The 15,943-nt window shown below is 43.0% G+C and overlaps 1 protein-coding gene across 1 annotated transcript in view; it reads right to left on the reverse strand.

The window, feature by feature from the left end:
* The window catches only part of FGD6 (FYVE, RhoGEF and PH domain containing 6), a 119,522-nt gene that overhangs the window by 48,203 nt on the left and 55,376 nt on the right, over window positions 1-15,943 (reverse strand). The window contains exons 6-7 of the mRNA XM_006118299.4: window positions 1,034-1,185; window positions 109-265 (exon numbers count right to left, since the gene is read on the reverse strand). Coding sequence (XP_006118361.2) covers window positions 109-265; window positions 1,034-1,185 — 309 coding nt within the window. The remainder of the gene's footprint in view (window positions 1-108; window positions 266-1,033; window positions 1,186-15,943) is intronic.

Raw genomic sequence — 15,943 nt, forward strand, 5'->3', positions numbered from 1 at the left:
ACAAGTAGAAAAACTAAGTCCTAAGAAAATCTTTGCAGTCTTCTAAAACATCAGCAGAGTTAAAAAAAAATCAGGTCTTAAACTCTCTCTTACAAAAGAAAAAGATACCTCAAAATCTTTAACTACAGCAGCAAAACTTGGGTTCTTCTTGCATTGTTCATCTAGCAGCGCAACATTCTTATCAAATTCTTTTATGTAAGTTGAATACATCTTTAGGTAGGGTCCTTTTTTCACAAATATATCAGCAATTCTTTGATGATCAATCCTGAAAAAGAGAACACAGTAATTAAAACAGTACACAGTTACATACAAATAAATAATCTATAATTTAGAAACCAGCAGAGTTGACATCCTCTTATTTTTCTTAGCTCAGTAGTAGATGAAAAAGGTTTATTAAATAAACAGCTAGTGCACGCTCTCACTGTGGAAACCAAAATGTGTATGTTAAATTATTGTTGTTAAATTCTTAGCTTTCCCTTTTCAAATGAGGTAAGCATACATGTGCTAGCATCTTGTCCTGTACAGTAAAATACAGAACGTAATTCTCAAACACTAAACATAATTTAGCTTATATGCCTATGGCCAAAATGATCAACAGGAACCTAAACTTAGGCTCCTGGATTCCTATTTAGGCACCAGACTTAGGCCAAAGAAAGTGTGAATGCACAGCACTTTCAAAAAAACCAGGCTACTTATGTTGCTGCTCAAATACAGATTCAATAAGTTAAACTTTAGGTTCTTCTTTTTTGCGAACTTTGCTCCGGTCCAAAATCTGGTTGCTCAAACAGGCATTTACATGCATATGTCCAATTAATGCATCCAAATGTCAATAGAAGCATTTATATGTGAAATTAGGATGTCCAGTCAAGTTGCTTTCATTTGATAATTAGATCCTTAGGCTCAGATGTCTGCTCTGGAGCTCAAAAAGCACATAGATTACAAAAGAGCAAAGTTCTGCTAACAATAAAATTCACTTTACTCCATAGTTAAACATGAAAACCACAGGAAAGACTGCATTCTTATGGATCATTACCAGTGAGATAGTCTCTCTTCTAATTCTCTGAGGAGGTCCCGATTAAGTTCATACAGCTGAGGTAGGTAGTACAGGATCTGATTCAGGATCCTATCCTCAATCACTGGCTTTCCTAGCTGCCTGGAAGCATGCGCCACCGCATCCCGGAAATCCTGTTGGAGAACAAAGAGAAAAAAAAATCTTGCTGAGAGACTGGCTTTCCAGCTACAGTATAGATGACAGTATTTTTCTTGCAGATATGCTGTGGAGTGTAACCCATTAGAGGGAGAGGTGATGGTACCATCTGTTTTACATTACTGTGTGGTTTTATTCATGGCCTTAGAGGGGAGTTATTCCCAGTGCCTGCAGAATTTTCAGATGCAAAAAGTCACATTCCTGGGTCCATGTGCTAAGCTGGAGCTTGCCCTCGAGTGCACAGACACCAGAATCGGAGAGCTACATTGACAGATAAGAAGCAAGTGGTGATTACACCGTGGAAGCTTGAGATGCTGACTACTATTAGCCAGTGGGAAATAATTTTGAAGCTGGAAAAATCTATGCTGGGAGCCACTGTCATGCAAGTGTGTGAGGCCATTAATTATCTCCTGCTACACAGAGGCAAGCTGGGACTCTCAGAAATGCACAGGAGACAGTGAATGGATTTGCAGCAGTGGGGTTTCCAGTTTCTGGTGAGGTGACAGACAGCACCAATTTCTCCATCTGTAGGAAGGTGGGCTGGTACCAGAGTACATCCACAGAAAGGGTTATGCAAGTGTTGATGGATTACTGGGGATGTTTCACCAATATCAATGTGAGCTGGTCAGGCAAGGTGTATGACACCTTGTATCTTTAAAACACACAGGACTGTTTAAGACTGCTGCAAGCAGAGATCTTCTTTCCTGACCAGAAGATTACCATTGGTGATGTTGAAATGCCTGTTTAATTATAATTCACATGCTTTTGGTAGCACTAGGCATTCTGCAGTATTGGTTACAAAGTAAACGATTAAATTATTTCAAAAAAATATAAATTTATTGCATAACAAAAACAGTGCAAAGTCTTTTGTGCAGTTAAAAATGGTACAATGTAAACTTACAAAATGAATTAATGGAACAGAACTTTAAAATGAGAATGCTAGCACAACATTCATGTCCAGTTCAGTCCATTTCTGCCAACCATACACCAAGCACGTGAAGCTGGGATTTTCCTTCCTGTCCCCCGGCATGGAGCAGCAGGGATAGGGATACAGCCCACGATGCCATGTGGAACGTTGGAAGGGGCCGGGGTAAGGAGCTATGGAAATAGAATTCCTCACTGACTGCAAAGGAAGGAGAACCCATGACTGTTGGACCTGCAGGTCAGGAAATTGGCAGTGTTTGTGTTTGCTGTCTGAGAACCCCCATTACATCCTGTTGCGTCTTCCTCCCCTGAAACTGCTGGGACTGTCTGTGCTTTCCTTCTCCAAGCTGTCTGTTCAAGAGCCAAGGAAGCAGTGGCTTTCGGGATCTTACAGAATACATCCTCTTTAGTCTGCTTCTTTGTCCTCCTCAGGATCAGGCATACCACAGGTATGGAAGGCAACTCCCTCATGACTGCAGCAGCATCCTACAGGAAAACAACAACAACAGAGAGTTGTATCGCTATATTTATCTTTCACTTTCTGTTGTGACTAAGTTTCAAAACTTCCCTTCCTTATTCCCATACACATTTTAAATCAGACCGGGTTACTGACACTTCAGCTCTGGAGTGCCTCTGCACATCACTGCTGTCTAGCTGCAGCCATAATGATTTGGGCCTGCTTTGAGGGGGGTAGAGGGGAGGGAGAAAAGAGGGAGGAGTGGAGGAGAAGAGGAAGGAATTAAGTTGTATAAAATAAAATTATCTGTCCTCAGGGGAGGGCAATGACACTGAATACTGGCACTGTTTTCCACAGGCAATGGTGATTTAAGCTGGCATCTCATTTCTAAAGGCATAAAGGCACAGAGCACAGCTACTACTGGCATCCCAAAGCTGCCCAGGCCCATACACCACTGGTCTCTTTACGGCAATAAAGCCATTGCTGAATGGAATGGGACAGTGTTCTATTAAGGGAGGAGAAGTAGGGCAGCTATCTCCAAAAACCTTTAGGAGAGGATTGCAGAGCACCTCTACGAAAGATCTCAATAACATCACTCAGGTGGATACAAGGGACATTGCTCCCTATGTAAATAAGATGCTCCACATCTCCCCTCCTACACACCCATAGCTCTGCAGAGGAATGAAAAGCAGGTAACTCTACCACTATCAGCTGTAGAGCTACCTCTGCTTGTCGAAAGAAAATGATGGAAAGCAACTGTTTGCATCCTGCCAGCTTGGGGATGGGCCCATCATCATGTTTAAATTGTATAAGGGTTGAAGGCTTGCACACACTTACCCTAAGTTCCTTCTCCTAGATCAGGGCCATCCCATACTTGGCTGGGAGGAATGGCTAGACTGTCAAGGTGTCTCAAAAAGATCCTAGCTAACTGCATGCCCAGACCCATTGCCCCATGTCCCATTGCCTCACCGTTCACAGTAGGAGTATCGTCACAGACTCCTCCAAGGTTCTCACACTGGTCTGCAGGATGACAGTGGGGTCTTCACCAAATAGGACATGCAGCTCATTGTAAAAGCAGCCAGTCTGTGGCTCAGCACCGGACTGACTGCTGACCCTCTTAGCCTACTGGTAGGCCTGCAGCAGATCCTTCATTTTCATGCGTTACTATTGCTGATCCCAGTCATCCTCTTTCATCTGCATTCATCCTCTGTTGCATCTTCTCATAGACATCAATGTTTCTACAGCTGAAGTACAGCTGTGTTGGCATAGGCTCTTCTCTCCCACAGGTCCAGGCAATTCAAGTTCTCTCATCTAATCCAGGAAGGAGTGTATTTAGCAGGTGTAGCCAGCATAGTTGGTGGGGCAGTTACACACAAAAAAGGAGACCTGTCAGGTATGCTCACCAGGCAGGACAATGAGGAAAAGGCGTTTCCAAAATACATGGTGGGGAAGGAGTGGGGTTAGGATTGGGGGTGGACTGTGGTCAATGTTGGGCATCATGGGACTGTTAGGGTCCATACAGGATGCACAGTGTCTATGTTTGTACTGGATTCACAACTGTACATTGACCACATCTCAGTGCCATTCAGGAAAATGGTTTTACTGTGTCACCATAACAGTGTGTTGGCAGAAGACAAGTTCAAGTGTAAGCACATGCACAACTACGTCAACTCAAGACAATTTATGTTGGCCTAACTTTCTAGCAAAGGCCAGACCATAGAGAAAACTAAATTAATAAGCACACTGTAGCTATCAGGGTTGGTTGTTTGTCCTTTTTTTTTTTTTTAAGTATCAAATAATTTGATACTATCAAAATATTTACCTATGTAGGGAAAACTTTAAAGCAGTACATTTTCTATCCTACAAAAACCTCCCAGTCAGATCAGCCTATCACGTTTATTTGGTCCTCTGACCAAAGAGCAGGAAAAACTTGGCCCCACTGAAGTTAATGAGGGTTTTGCCACGGTCTTCAGTGGAGTCAGGATTTCACCCATGGTAATGGTCTACTATTGGGTCTTGAGTACCTTTTCCACTACTTAAAATGAAATTTACATAATTACAATAAAAATCACATAAAACACCAATGTACCTTACCATATACAGTTAGACAACAATTTAAGTATGAGCTAAGTCAATGTCCCTCTCACCATCTCCAAGCAATACCCACTCAAGCTCCAGTATCTACCTTGTTTTCTTACCATGACCCCTATTGCAGGGTTCCATGAATCACAAGAGGCAGGGACTGGGTAATTTCTAACAAGAAACCGCAGGTGGTTTTTGGGCATTGAGTAGAGAGGAAAGGTCAGGAACTATGCCATTAGAGTTAAAAAAACAAAGCAGATGGCCTTATTCATATGCAAATGCTCTTTCACACATCATTTGTGCAGACTAGTGGCACAGAACTTGCTACCAGCTGCATCTATGGGATTTCCTGACCTGAAGGTTTTAACTGGAACAAGAGGGAAATTATCCCATAGTTGGGACCCTCCTTCCAGAGAATGTTATGGTATCCTCTTACACTGAGGATACATCTCCAGGGGAGGGAAATCCAGTTGTTAGGAAAAGGCAGGTGTTAGTAATGGGGGATTTGATCATTAGAAACATAGATAGCTGAGTTTGTGATGACCAGGAGAGCCGTATGATGACTTGCCTGCCTGGTGAAAAGGCTGCAGATCTCTCGAGACCTCTATATAGTCTTATGTGTAGTGCTGGGGAGGAGCCAGTATTTGAGGTACATGTAAGTACCAATGACATAGGAAAGGGTAGAAGAGAGGTTCTGGAGGCCAAATTTAGGCTGCTAGGAAAGAGACTGAATTCCAGGACCTCTATGGTATCGTTCTCTGAAATGCTTCCAGTTCCACATGCAGGCCTAGATAGCCAGGCAGAGCTTCAGAGTCTCAAAACGTGGATAAGATGGTGTAGAGGGGAGGGGTTTAGATTCATTAGGAACTGGAGAAACTTTTGGGATAGGGGGAGCCTATACAGGAAGGACGGGCTCCACCTAAACCAAAATGGAACCAGACTGCTGGCACTTAACATTAAAAGAGTCGTAGAGCAATTTTTAAACTAAGGGCTGGGGGAAAGCCAACAGGTGTGGAGGAACACATGGATCAGACAGAGACATCTATTAGGGGAGGTTCTATTAATAGAGATGCTCTATGTTCTATTCAGAAGGAGAGTATGGAAGTATGGGTCAGATAAGATGAGACACAATCAAATGAAAAAGTCTCACACATCAAGAAATGGCAGACAGATAAATAGTTACAAATTATTTAAATGCTTATACACAAATGCTAAGAGTTTAAATAATAGAATGGGTGAATGAGAGTGCCTAGTTTTAAAGGAGGATATTGATATAAAGGGCATCACAGAAACTTGGTGGAATGAGGACAATCAATGGGACACAGTCATATCAGAGTACAAAATATATCAGAAGGGCAGAACAGGTGGGGGAGTGGCACTATACGTGAATGAAAATGTAGAACCAAATGAAGTAAAAGTCTTAAATGAGCCAAAATGTTCCACAGAATCTCTATGGATAGTAATTCCATGCTCCAATAATAAGAATATAGCAGTAGGGATATATTATTGACCAAATGATCAGGACAGTGACTGTGACTATAAAATGCTAAGGGAGATTAGACAGGCTATATAATTAAAAAAACTTGATAATTGTGGGGGATTTCAACTATCCACATATTGACTGGGTACACATCACCTCAGGACGGGATTCAGAGATAAAACTTCTTGATACCTTAAATGACTGCTTCTTCAAGCAAGCTGGGTCTGGAACCCACAAGGGGAGAGGCTATTTTTGATTTAGTCCTAAGTGGAGCACAGGATCTGGTTCAAGAGGTAAATATAACTGGACCACTTGGAAATACTGGCCATAATGTAATAAAACCACATCTTTGTAGTGGGAAAAACCCCTCAGCAGCCCAATACTGTGGCATTTAATTTCAGAAAGGGGAACTACACAAAAATAAGGAGGTTAGTTAAACAGAAATTAAAAGGTACAGTAGCAAAAGTAAAATCACTGCAAGCTACATGGAAACTTTTCAAAGACACCATAATAGAGGCCCAACTTAAATGTATACCCTAAATTAAAAATCACAGTAAAAGAAACAAAAAAGTGCCATTGTGGCTTAACAATGAGGTAAAAGAAACAGTAACAGATAAAAAGATATATTTTAAAAAGTGTAAGTTAAATCCTAGTAAGGAAAATAGAAGGGACCATAAACTTTGTCAAATTAAGTGTAAAAATATAATAAGAAAAGCCCGAAGGAGTGTGAAGAACTGCTAGCCAAAAACTCAAAAAGCTTAAAATGTTTTTTAAGCACATCAGAAGCAGGAAGCCTGCTAAAAGAACACTGGGGCCCTTGGACGATCGAGAAGCTAACAGATCATTCAAAGATTATAAAGTCATAGCGGAGAAGCTAAATGAATTATTTGCTTCAGTCTTCATGGCTGAGGATATCAGGGAGATTCCCAGACCTGAGCCATTCTTTTTAGGTGACAAATCTGAGAAATTGTCCCAGATTGAAGTGTCATTAGAGGAGGTTTTGGAACAAATTGATCAACTTAACAGTAACAAGTCACCGGGACAAGACGGCATTCACCCAAGAGTTCTGAAAGAATTCAAATGGGAAACTGCAGACCTATTAACGGTGGTTTGTAACCTATCCTTTAAATCAGCTTCCATACCCAATGACTGGAAGATAGCTAACATGATGCCAATATTTTAAAAGGGCTCTAGAGGTGATCCTGGCAATTACAGACCGGTAAGTCTAACATCAGTACCAGGCAAATTAGCTGAAACTATAGTAAAGAATAAAATTGTCAGACACATGGATGAACAAAATTTGTTGAGGGAAAGTCAACATGGTTTCTGTAAAGGGAAATCATGCCTTACTAATCTGCTAGAGTTCTTTGAGAGGGTTAACAAACATGTGGAGATTCAGTGGATACAGTATACTTAGATTTCAAGAAAGCCTTGACAAGGTCCCTCACCAAAGGCTCTTAAATAAAGTAAGTTGTCATGGGACAAGAGGGAAGGTCCTTTTGTGGATTGATAACCGGTTAAAAGACAGGAAACAAAGGATAGGAATAAATGGTAAGTTTTCTGAGTGGAGAGAGGTAACTAGTGGGTTCCCCCCCAAGGGTCCGTCCTGGGACCCATCCTATTCAACTTACTTATAAATGATCTAGAGAAAGGGGTAAACAGTGAGGAGGCAAAATTTGCAGATGATACCAAACTGAAGACCAAAGCAGACTGTGAAGAGCTTCAAAAAAATCTCACAAAACTAAGTGATTGGGGAACAAAATGGCAAATGCAACAAGGAGTCCCGTGGCACCTTATAGTCTAACAAATGTATTGGATCATAAGCTTTTGTGGGCAAAGACCCACTTCGTCAGATGCAAGTGAAATTTAAGGTTGATAAATGTAAAATAATGCATATTGGAAAAAATAATCCCAACTATATATACGATTTGATGGGGATTAATTTGGGTACAACTACTCAAGAGAGAGACCTTGGAGTCATTGTGGATAGTTCTCTGAAAACATCCACTCAGTGTGCAGTGGCAGTCAAAAAAACAAACAGAATATTAGGAATCATTAAAAAAAGGGATAGAGAATAAGAGAGAATATCTTATTGCCTCTATATAAAACCATGGTACGCCCTCATCTTGAATACTACGTACAGATGTGGTTGCCTCATCCCAAAAAAGATATATTGGCATTGGAAAAGGTTCAGAAAAGGGCAACAAAAATTATTAGGGGTTTTGAACGGGTCCCATATAAAGAAAGATTAAAAAGACGTGCAATTTTCAGATTAGAAAAGAGGAGACTAAGGAGGGATATGATAGAAATCTATAAAATCATGACTGGTGTGGAAAAAGCTGAATAAGGAAAAGTTATTTACTTATTCCCACAATATAAGAACTAGGGGTCACCAAATGAAATGAATAGGCAGCAGGTTTAAAACAAACAAAAGGAAGATTTTCTTCACTCAGTGCACAGTCAACTTGTGGAACTCCTTGCCAGAGAATGCGATGAAGGCTAGGACTTTAACAGGGTTCAAAAAAGAGCTAGATAGATTTATGGAGGGTAGGTCCATCAATGGCTGTTAGCCAGGATGGGTAGGAATGGTGTCCCTAGCCTCTGTTTCTCTGGAAATGGATGACAGGTGAGGGATCACATGAGGATTACCTGTTGAGATCCCTTCCTCTGGGGCATCTGGTATTGGCCCTTGTTGGCCGACAGGTTACTGGGCTAGATGGACCTTTGGTCTGACCCAGTATGACCGTTCTTATATTCTTACAAGGGCAATGGTTTCCAAATGTTTTATGAAGATGATCCACCAACTGCATTTTGTGGAGGATTTTTTTTGTTTTTGTTTTTTTTGCAATTCACTTATACATACAAACTATTCAGAAACTAGGGATATGAAAGAGTGATCAGTTAGCCAGTTACCCAGTAAGTAGTAATCTTAATGGGTGATACTTACTGGGTACCAATTAACCAGTACTCCACAGCAGACCCTGCCCACAGCCTGAAGATTGCTCCAGTCCTGTGGCGATTGGGAGCCAGCTTCACAGTGCTTGGGCTCCCAGGTCCTGCCACCAGTCCCTCCTTCCCTTGGGGGTCCCGCTTAATTGGTTAACTAAGGTTTAACCGGTTAACTGATTAACTGGGATTTTACATCCCTAACAGAAATCACCATTTACTATTTTAAAGCCAGTAATGCAGCAACTGTAAGGTTTTTGTATTATACCTCATAAAAAAGCATTAAAGAAATAGTCATCTGTGTTGTATGAGGTATTGCTGTAAGAATTCAGCACTCATTTAAAAACCAAACCCATCCAAAACCAATGCTGAAATAATCCATAGGCACATTCCTGGGACAAGCCCCTGTTCCCCCCAACATATCATGCGGCAGAGTCCTTCCCCTCCACAGCCTCTTTCTTGTTCTGCCGAGAGGGCACAAAGCACCTACAGCAGCACCCTCTGCCCTGGTACCACAACCCAACCTGCTGTGGAGAAAAGATGCTGGATTTGATCTAACTGCCTGGCCATCGTGACGGAGTGGTGACCATGCCAAAACCCAAGTGGTGCTGTGAATCTGTGTGCATGAAGCACAGAATGAGGCCCAGCCACCTGGGACAAGAACCACTGGTGAGGGGTGAGTGCAAGTTGTGCTCACTCTCCAACACCCCTACCCCAAATCTCCCCTCTGCTCTGGGCCCATGACTCAAGAAGAAACTTCCTATGACCCACTGGTTTGTCAGGATTCATTGTTTGGGTCACAGTATTTTAGGGAACCGGTTAATACTGAAATGTCAGGAATTGCAATAATAAATACAGAGTGAATGAGCTTACAGGAGTTCTGATGAGCTTTGGGTAAATACATCATGTTTAGTACTGATAACGGGCACACTGAGAAAGACCAGAAACTTTTCTGAGTCTGACACACAAGCCAGCTGAGACTATTAAATGTTGGAGCTCGCTGTTTGTCCCTCAGTCTTAGAGGGAGTCTACACTGGCACTTTACAGCACTGTAACTTTTTGGCTCGGAGGTATGAAATCACACCCTGAGCACAGCAAGTTACAGTGCTGTAAAGAGCCACTGTAAACCTGGCTACAGCATAGTTAGCTTAGCTACTCCCCTTGTGAAAGTGGTTTACATGGAGTCTGGGAGAGCTCTCTCCCAGCGCTTATGCCAGAACCACATTTTCCATTTAAAGCACTGCTGCGGATCTACTTTAAACTTAATGGTAGACAAAGCCTTAGAGCAGGATGGGTAAAAGGGCCTCCGGGGGCCAGATCCAGGCAATTAGGGCCTCTGGGGGCAGGGCGTGCACAGTTTTCTCCACCATGAAAGGAGTGTGCAGTACTTAGAAGCCTGATTGGCCTGGGGGCAGAAGAGGAAGCACGCTAAATCACCTATGGGGAGCGTCTGGGAGTGGGTGGAAAGACTTTACATGCTCCCCCACCCCCAGACCAATTATGGTCTGGGGGTAGGGAAGCAGGGAAGTATTCTGGCTTCGCCCCATCAACTGGAGACCTCACCCCTTCCAGTGTGGCTCAGTGCCACTTCAAAAATTTTGGAAGTGGCCCCCGGGAAAAAATTATTGCCCACCCCTGCCTTAGAGGGAATCTTTTCCTCAGAATAACATGACCTGAGACAGAGGACAACGCAAGAATTTTATCTGAACATTGTAGGACACAACATATGAACCCTTGTTTATGTACAATGCAAATCCATGGAAGAGGCTTTTTCCTCATAAGACACTGGAAGAGGAGTAGAGAGTCAGTTTTAAGCACTGATAAAACCAAGAACTCCTTTTATGATTATGACCATTTATTTAAGTTACTGGTATGTTTTTGGGCACAGGAAGCTGCTCCCTATGGGCATGATCCAAGGTCCACTGAGGTCATCATTAACATCAAAGCACTTTGAATCATGTTGTGTGTGACTTAATCATCAAATGAAAAGACAATCAAGATCAGGGGAGTGAACAGCCTCGGTGGGCCCCTGGGCAAAGTATTTGTGTGAGGGGAGTGGCTCTGTGCTCCCGTAAGGGGAGGGAGCAAGGCAGCCAGCCCACAGTGCCACCCAAGCCATGCTCTTCCTCCTGACTCTTCCCCAGTGCTCGGTGCTGCCTGGAGTGCACCACACAGTGCCCCAGCAAAAATTTAAAAGGCCAGAAGTTCCAGGTACCACTGCTACTGCAGTAGCAAATAAAATTCAACCTACAAATGTGCTCAACGAAACAACAATGAGAAAAAGAAAAGGTTCGGATTTCTTGGGAATTATCAAATCATAGTTACTGAACACGCACTATGCAGTTGATACAACCCACATTACAAATTCATTTGTGCCCAGGCAGTTCTATTGAAGTAACCCTCCTGAGGTTAATCTTGAGCTCAAGTTAAAAAGATTTGAAGGCAGACAGCAAAAGCCTGAAGAGTGAGGGTGGGAATAGTAGAGGGAAAATTTAAATGGACAGGAAAAGTCGGTGACTGTGTCTATGGTCACGGCCATCAGTCCACTGATTATGAAATTCATTAAGACAGTACGTGTGTACCAAGAGCCCAGAATGGGTGCATTTTAACAGAGTTAAATCAATAGAAAATACAGGCAGTCCCCGGGTTACATGGATCCGACTTACATCGGATCCCTACTTACAAACGGGGTGAGGCAACCTCGCACTAGCTGCTTCCCCCCAGCAGACCAGGGAGACGCGAAGCTAGCGCCCCCCCCCCCCCAGCAGACCAGGGAGATGCAGAGCGGCTTTTCTCAGCAGACACCTCAACTTGAGAATAAAGGACTGAGGGAAGTGAGGTGTGGGAGAATAAAACTGAGCTCTGGAGAAATGTTTGGCTAGAGTTTCCCCTACAATATGTACCAGTTCCGACTTACATACAAATTCAACTTAAGAACAAACCTACAGTCCCTATCTTGTACGTAACCCGGGGACTGCATGTAAAGGGAGAAAAATGAAACTTTGCTTAAAAAAATGCATTCAGTACCAGAATAGTTTTTTATACAAGAATAGAAATTTAAGAATTACAGTGAAATTAACTGAATGTACTTGCCTGCTTCCTTCTAAAGGTAATCTGCTCACTATTAATGAGAAAAACATGCTCAACTAGCCTAACATGAATCATAAGTGTTAAAGTTAACATATGTATGCATACTTTGCACTCTGATCAGCATCACAGAAGTACCTACATGTGATTACATTTAAATAATACACATTACATTCACAGATTTTTATAGTTATGCCAGAACATAACACTACCAATACCACCTCCTTCACTGAATTGTTCAAAGGCTGTCATCTCAGCTGTCACAGGCAATATATTGTTTGAAGCAACACCGCAACAACATTAAAATGAATTTTTCAGAATCATACTTTATATTTAAAACCACCTCTCAAGCAGAATTCATTGAGCTATACTAATGCTGTATTTTTAAAAAAGATAAAATATTCACTTTTTAAAGTGAGACATTTACTCAATTGAACGGTAATATTTGTTATTCAAGATAGAAGTTTCACATGGTATGCATCTGACACACAAATATTACTGAAAGATTGACCCAGCATTGCTCGGTTCCTTAATTCAAATAAGTTCTGTTTTTCTTCTTTGAAATCATTGCTCTGGGTTGGGGCTCGGAATTAGGGGTTCAGTATGCAGGCTGCTCCAGGGAGAGAGGACAACCCCAGCCTTCTCTCACTGAAGCAACTTGAGTCCAGATGACGAGCGCCTGTCCATGGTATGTCTACTAGCTGGGGGACAGAGACACACAAACTGACACAGTCTTTAAAAAAATATACAGGTTGGACCTCCCTGATCCGGCACCCTCTGAATCTGACCTATCCCAGATGATGGATTTTGCCAGACCAGGGAAGGTCATTTTTGATCCCCCGGCACCAGTCCCCTCCTGCCCCAGCCCCACCGCTGGCCTCCTGACCGCCTCCACGCATTCAGGGCTTCTGCAGCAGTGTCTGGCAGTCCCATCCCCTCCACACACACCAGGTTCCTGCTGCAGCTCCCAGCACCACCACCCCCTCCGTGCCCCTATTCCTGCTGCCGCACCAGGCTCCAGCTGCCCTACTGGGCAACCCCACTACCATGCATGGGGCTCCCACTAGCTTGCTGGGAGGCCGCACAACCATGTGTGGAGCTCCTGTTGCCCTACCAGCCTGCCCGGCTCCCAAGTGCCAGACTATGGATGTTGCCGGAGAGTCCTGGTTAGAGTTTCAACCTGTCAGAGACAGCTGTCCCTTTCTCCATCCCTGCAACCTTCTGGCCCAATGGTGTTATAGATGTCCTGGTTCCCATCTCTGGCCCCTTGCTGCCCCTTTGTGGTCATTCTGCAGCATAGCTATCCCTCCTGCTAGACCTCTCCCTTTCCATTTTATGAGAAAAATCGAATTCCAGATACATCCCATTGTCTTGGCACAATCAAACCCTTGCCTTGCTTTAAGTTGATAAAAAGGAAACTGCATTCCAAATGTGGTGGTACTAGCTCTTACCATTTAGAAGGAGTTCTTGAACCAATATATAATAAGAAAGTGAGTGAGTGTGTGTGTGTGTATGTGTGTGTGTGTAAAAAGGTATGTTGACATACAGTTTGCAGGATCCAGTCTTGTGCTATCATATCTAGTTGTCCCCAAAATGTGTTAGCAATGGACAGCATTGTGTATTACAGATTGCCTCAAGTGGCATGATCCAGTAGGGTAACTAGTGGTTTCTGGCAGAGCTCAGTTACCCTAAGAAGTTTTAAATTACTTAGAAATACTTTTTTTTTTCGGTTACTTTCTGGTAAGACAAATGCATGAATAGCACTACCTTTTGGTATAAAAAAACCAAACAACTTTACACCATTGCCAGCACTTTATAGGAACATCTGAGCTAATCTAGAGTCAAAAATCCTTTGACACCATTTCCTCAGCTAATTATGCAACTCTGAAACTAATAGAATGGACCCTGCTATGATTCATTTGTCATCAAAACATACCATTCTCTTTCTCTCCCAGAAAGGCCTTCTGTCACTGTGACTTGCATCCTTCTCACTCAAGTGTTGCAAGTGCCAGGCTACAAGAAGAGGCCCCTGTAACCTCGTGTGAGGTTGGGGAACAAGGGCCAGAGCCAGAAGCCTGCTGCCGGCAGCAGCAGCAACTTCAGCGCCAGGAGCCTCCTGTTGTTTCTGTCAGCCTCAGAAGCCTCATGCTGGCGGCAGCAGTGGCAGCCCCAGCCTGAGGGTCAGGAGCCTTCTGCCACCAACAGCAGCCCCCAGGGCAAGAATCCTGCTGTTGGCGGTTAACTGGTTAAATATTTAACTGGTTAACTGATTAACTGGGATTTTATATCCTAATGTGGACTTTGGAATTCTGTATGGTTACATATGTGCGTCATTTGAAATTTGTGAAATTAGCATTCCACCAATCAGAAAGGTACGGATCAGAAAGCTTTTTGACTACATAGGGAGAGAGACATTTTTTAAGCAAAACCTGATAGTAAAGAGATAAAAACAAAGTCTTTTTTTCAAAGTGCAATTTAAAAAGACAGCTGCATAATTTTATGCTGATTCTGGCATCCTTCCGTTTGGACTCCACTCATATCTTCAACCTGGTTTATAGTCACATACTTCTTGTAACACAATTGCTGGTTAAGTACAAATCCAAATAGGTCAAATATCAGTTTGTGTCAGGAAATTTTCTACATTTGGACACTCTTCAAAGCATGCATGCACAAAAACTTTCACATTCTAAGAAAGGGCCAGGCTACTACACCACCACAAACAGCAAGTACAATTTCATGGGACATAGCTGTAATGGATCTTGCAAAAACATGTTTAATGCAAAACATCAATAAATATACTTAACTATATCACTAATTCTTTATAATGAAGTCAATACATGTTGATTGTACTGTTTTTCAATTGCATGGATTACCTCATCAGTCTAGGATAGGTGACATAATTCTTTATCATTTGCATGACTAACACAATAATGTAATTCATGTCTTTAATAGCACAAGATACCTCAATTTTTACGACACAGTCAATTAGAGATGCTGACAGTATCCTGATGCAGAGAATGCACTTTTTAAACCCACCAGTGCTCCCTGCCACTCCAAATTATAGCATTAGCATTTCCTTATAATCTAGCCAGAGCTGTAATGCATTATTAAATGTCTTGTCCGGATCTGGCTCCATCAATCAGCAATTCTAAAGCACTCCAGGAGTTGAGAGAGCTGTACTGGCATCCTCACCTCACATCTGGCAGTAGGTAAACATTCCTACAGTTGGACCTCCTTGGTCCCAGATCTTCAGGACATGACCAGTCCCAAATGAGGGAGTTTGCCAGGCCAGTGGAGGTCAATGCTGGCTCCTCTGCAGGGGCCCTCTGGCTTCTACTAGGGGGCTGTCAGTCTCCCAGCTGAGCTCCCCTCCTAGCCACTCACGCTGGCTTCCAGGTTCCCCTCCTGGCTGTTGACCCTGCTGTCAACCTCAACCACTAGGCTGGGCTCCTGGCTCAGCCCCAAATCCATCCACCAACCCCTCAGCTGCTAGCCTGGCTCTGTTCCTAGACACCAGGCCCCCTCAGCCGGCTCCCATGCCCAGCCACCAGAACTTTCTGGTCCAGATCTCAGATGTTGCCGGACCAGAGAGGTTCCATTGTATTTACTTTTTACAGTTAGAGAAAGTGAGGCAGAGAGGGTCAGAAAACTGTCCAAGGCCACAGAGGAAATCAGAGCCAGTGCTAGGATTAGATCTGAGGAGTTCCTCACTCCCAGCCTTGTGCTTAGCTCTGTACACCATATTGCTCCTCCAATCTAT

The sequence above is a fragment of the Pelodiscus sinensis genome, chromosome 1 (genome assembly GCF_049634645.1).
Source record: "Pelodiscus sinensis isolate JC-2024 chromosome 1, ASM4963464v1, whole genome shotgun sequence".
Classification (NCBI taxonomy): domain Eukaryota; kingdom Metazoa; phylum Chordata; order Testudines; family Trionychidae; genus Pelodiscus; species Pelodiscus sinensis.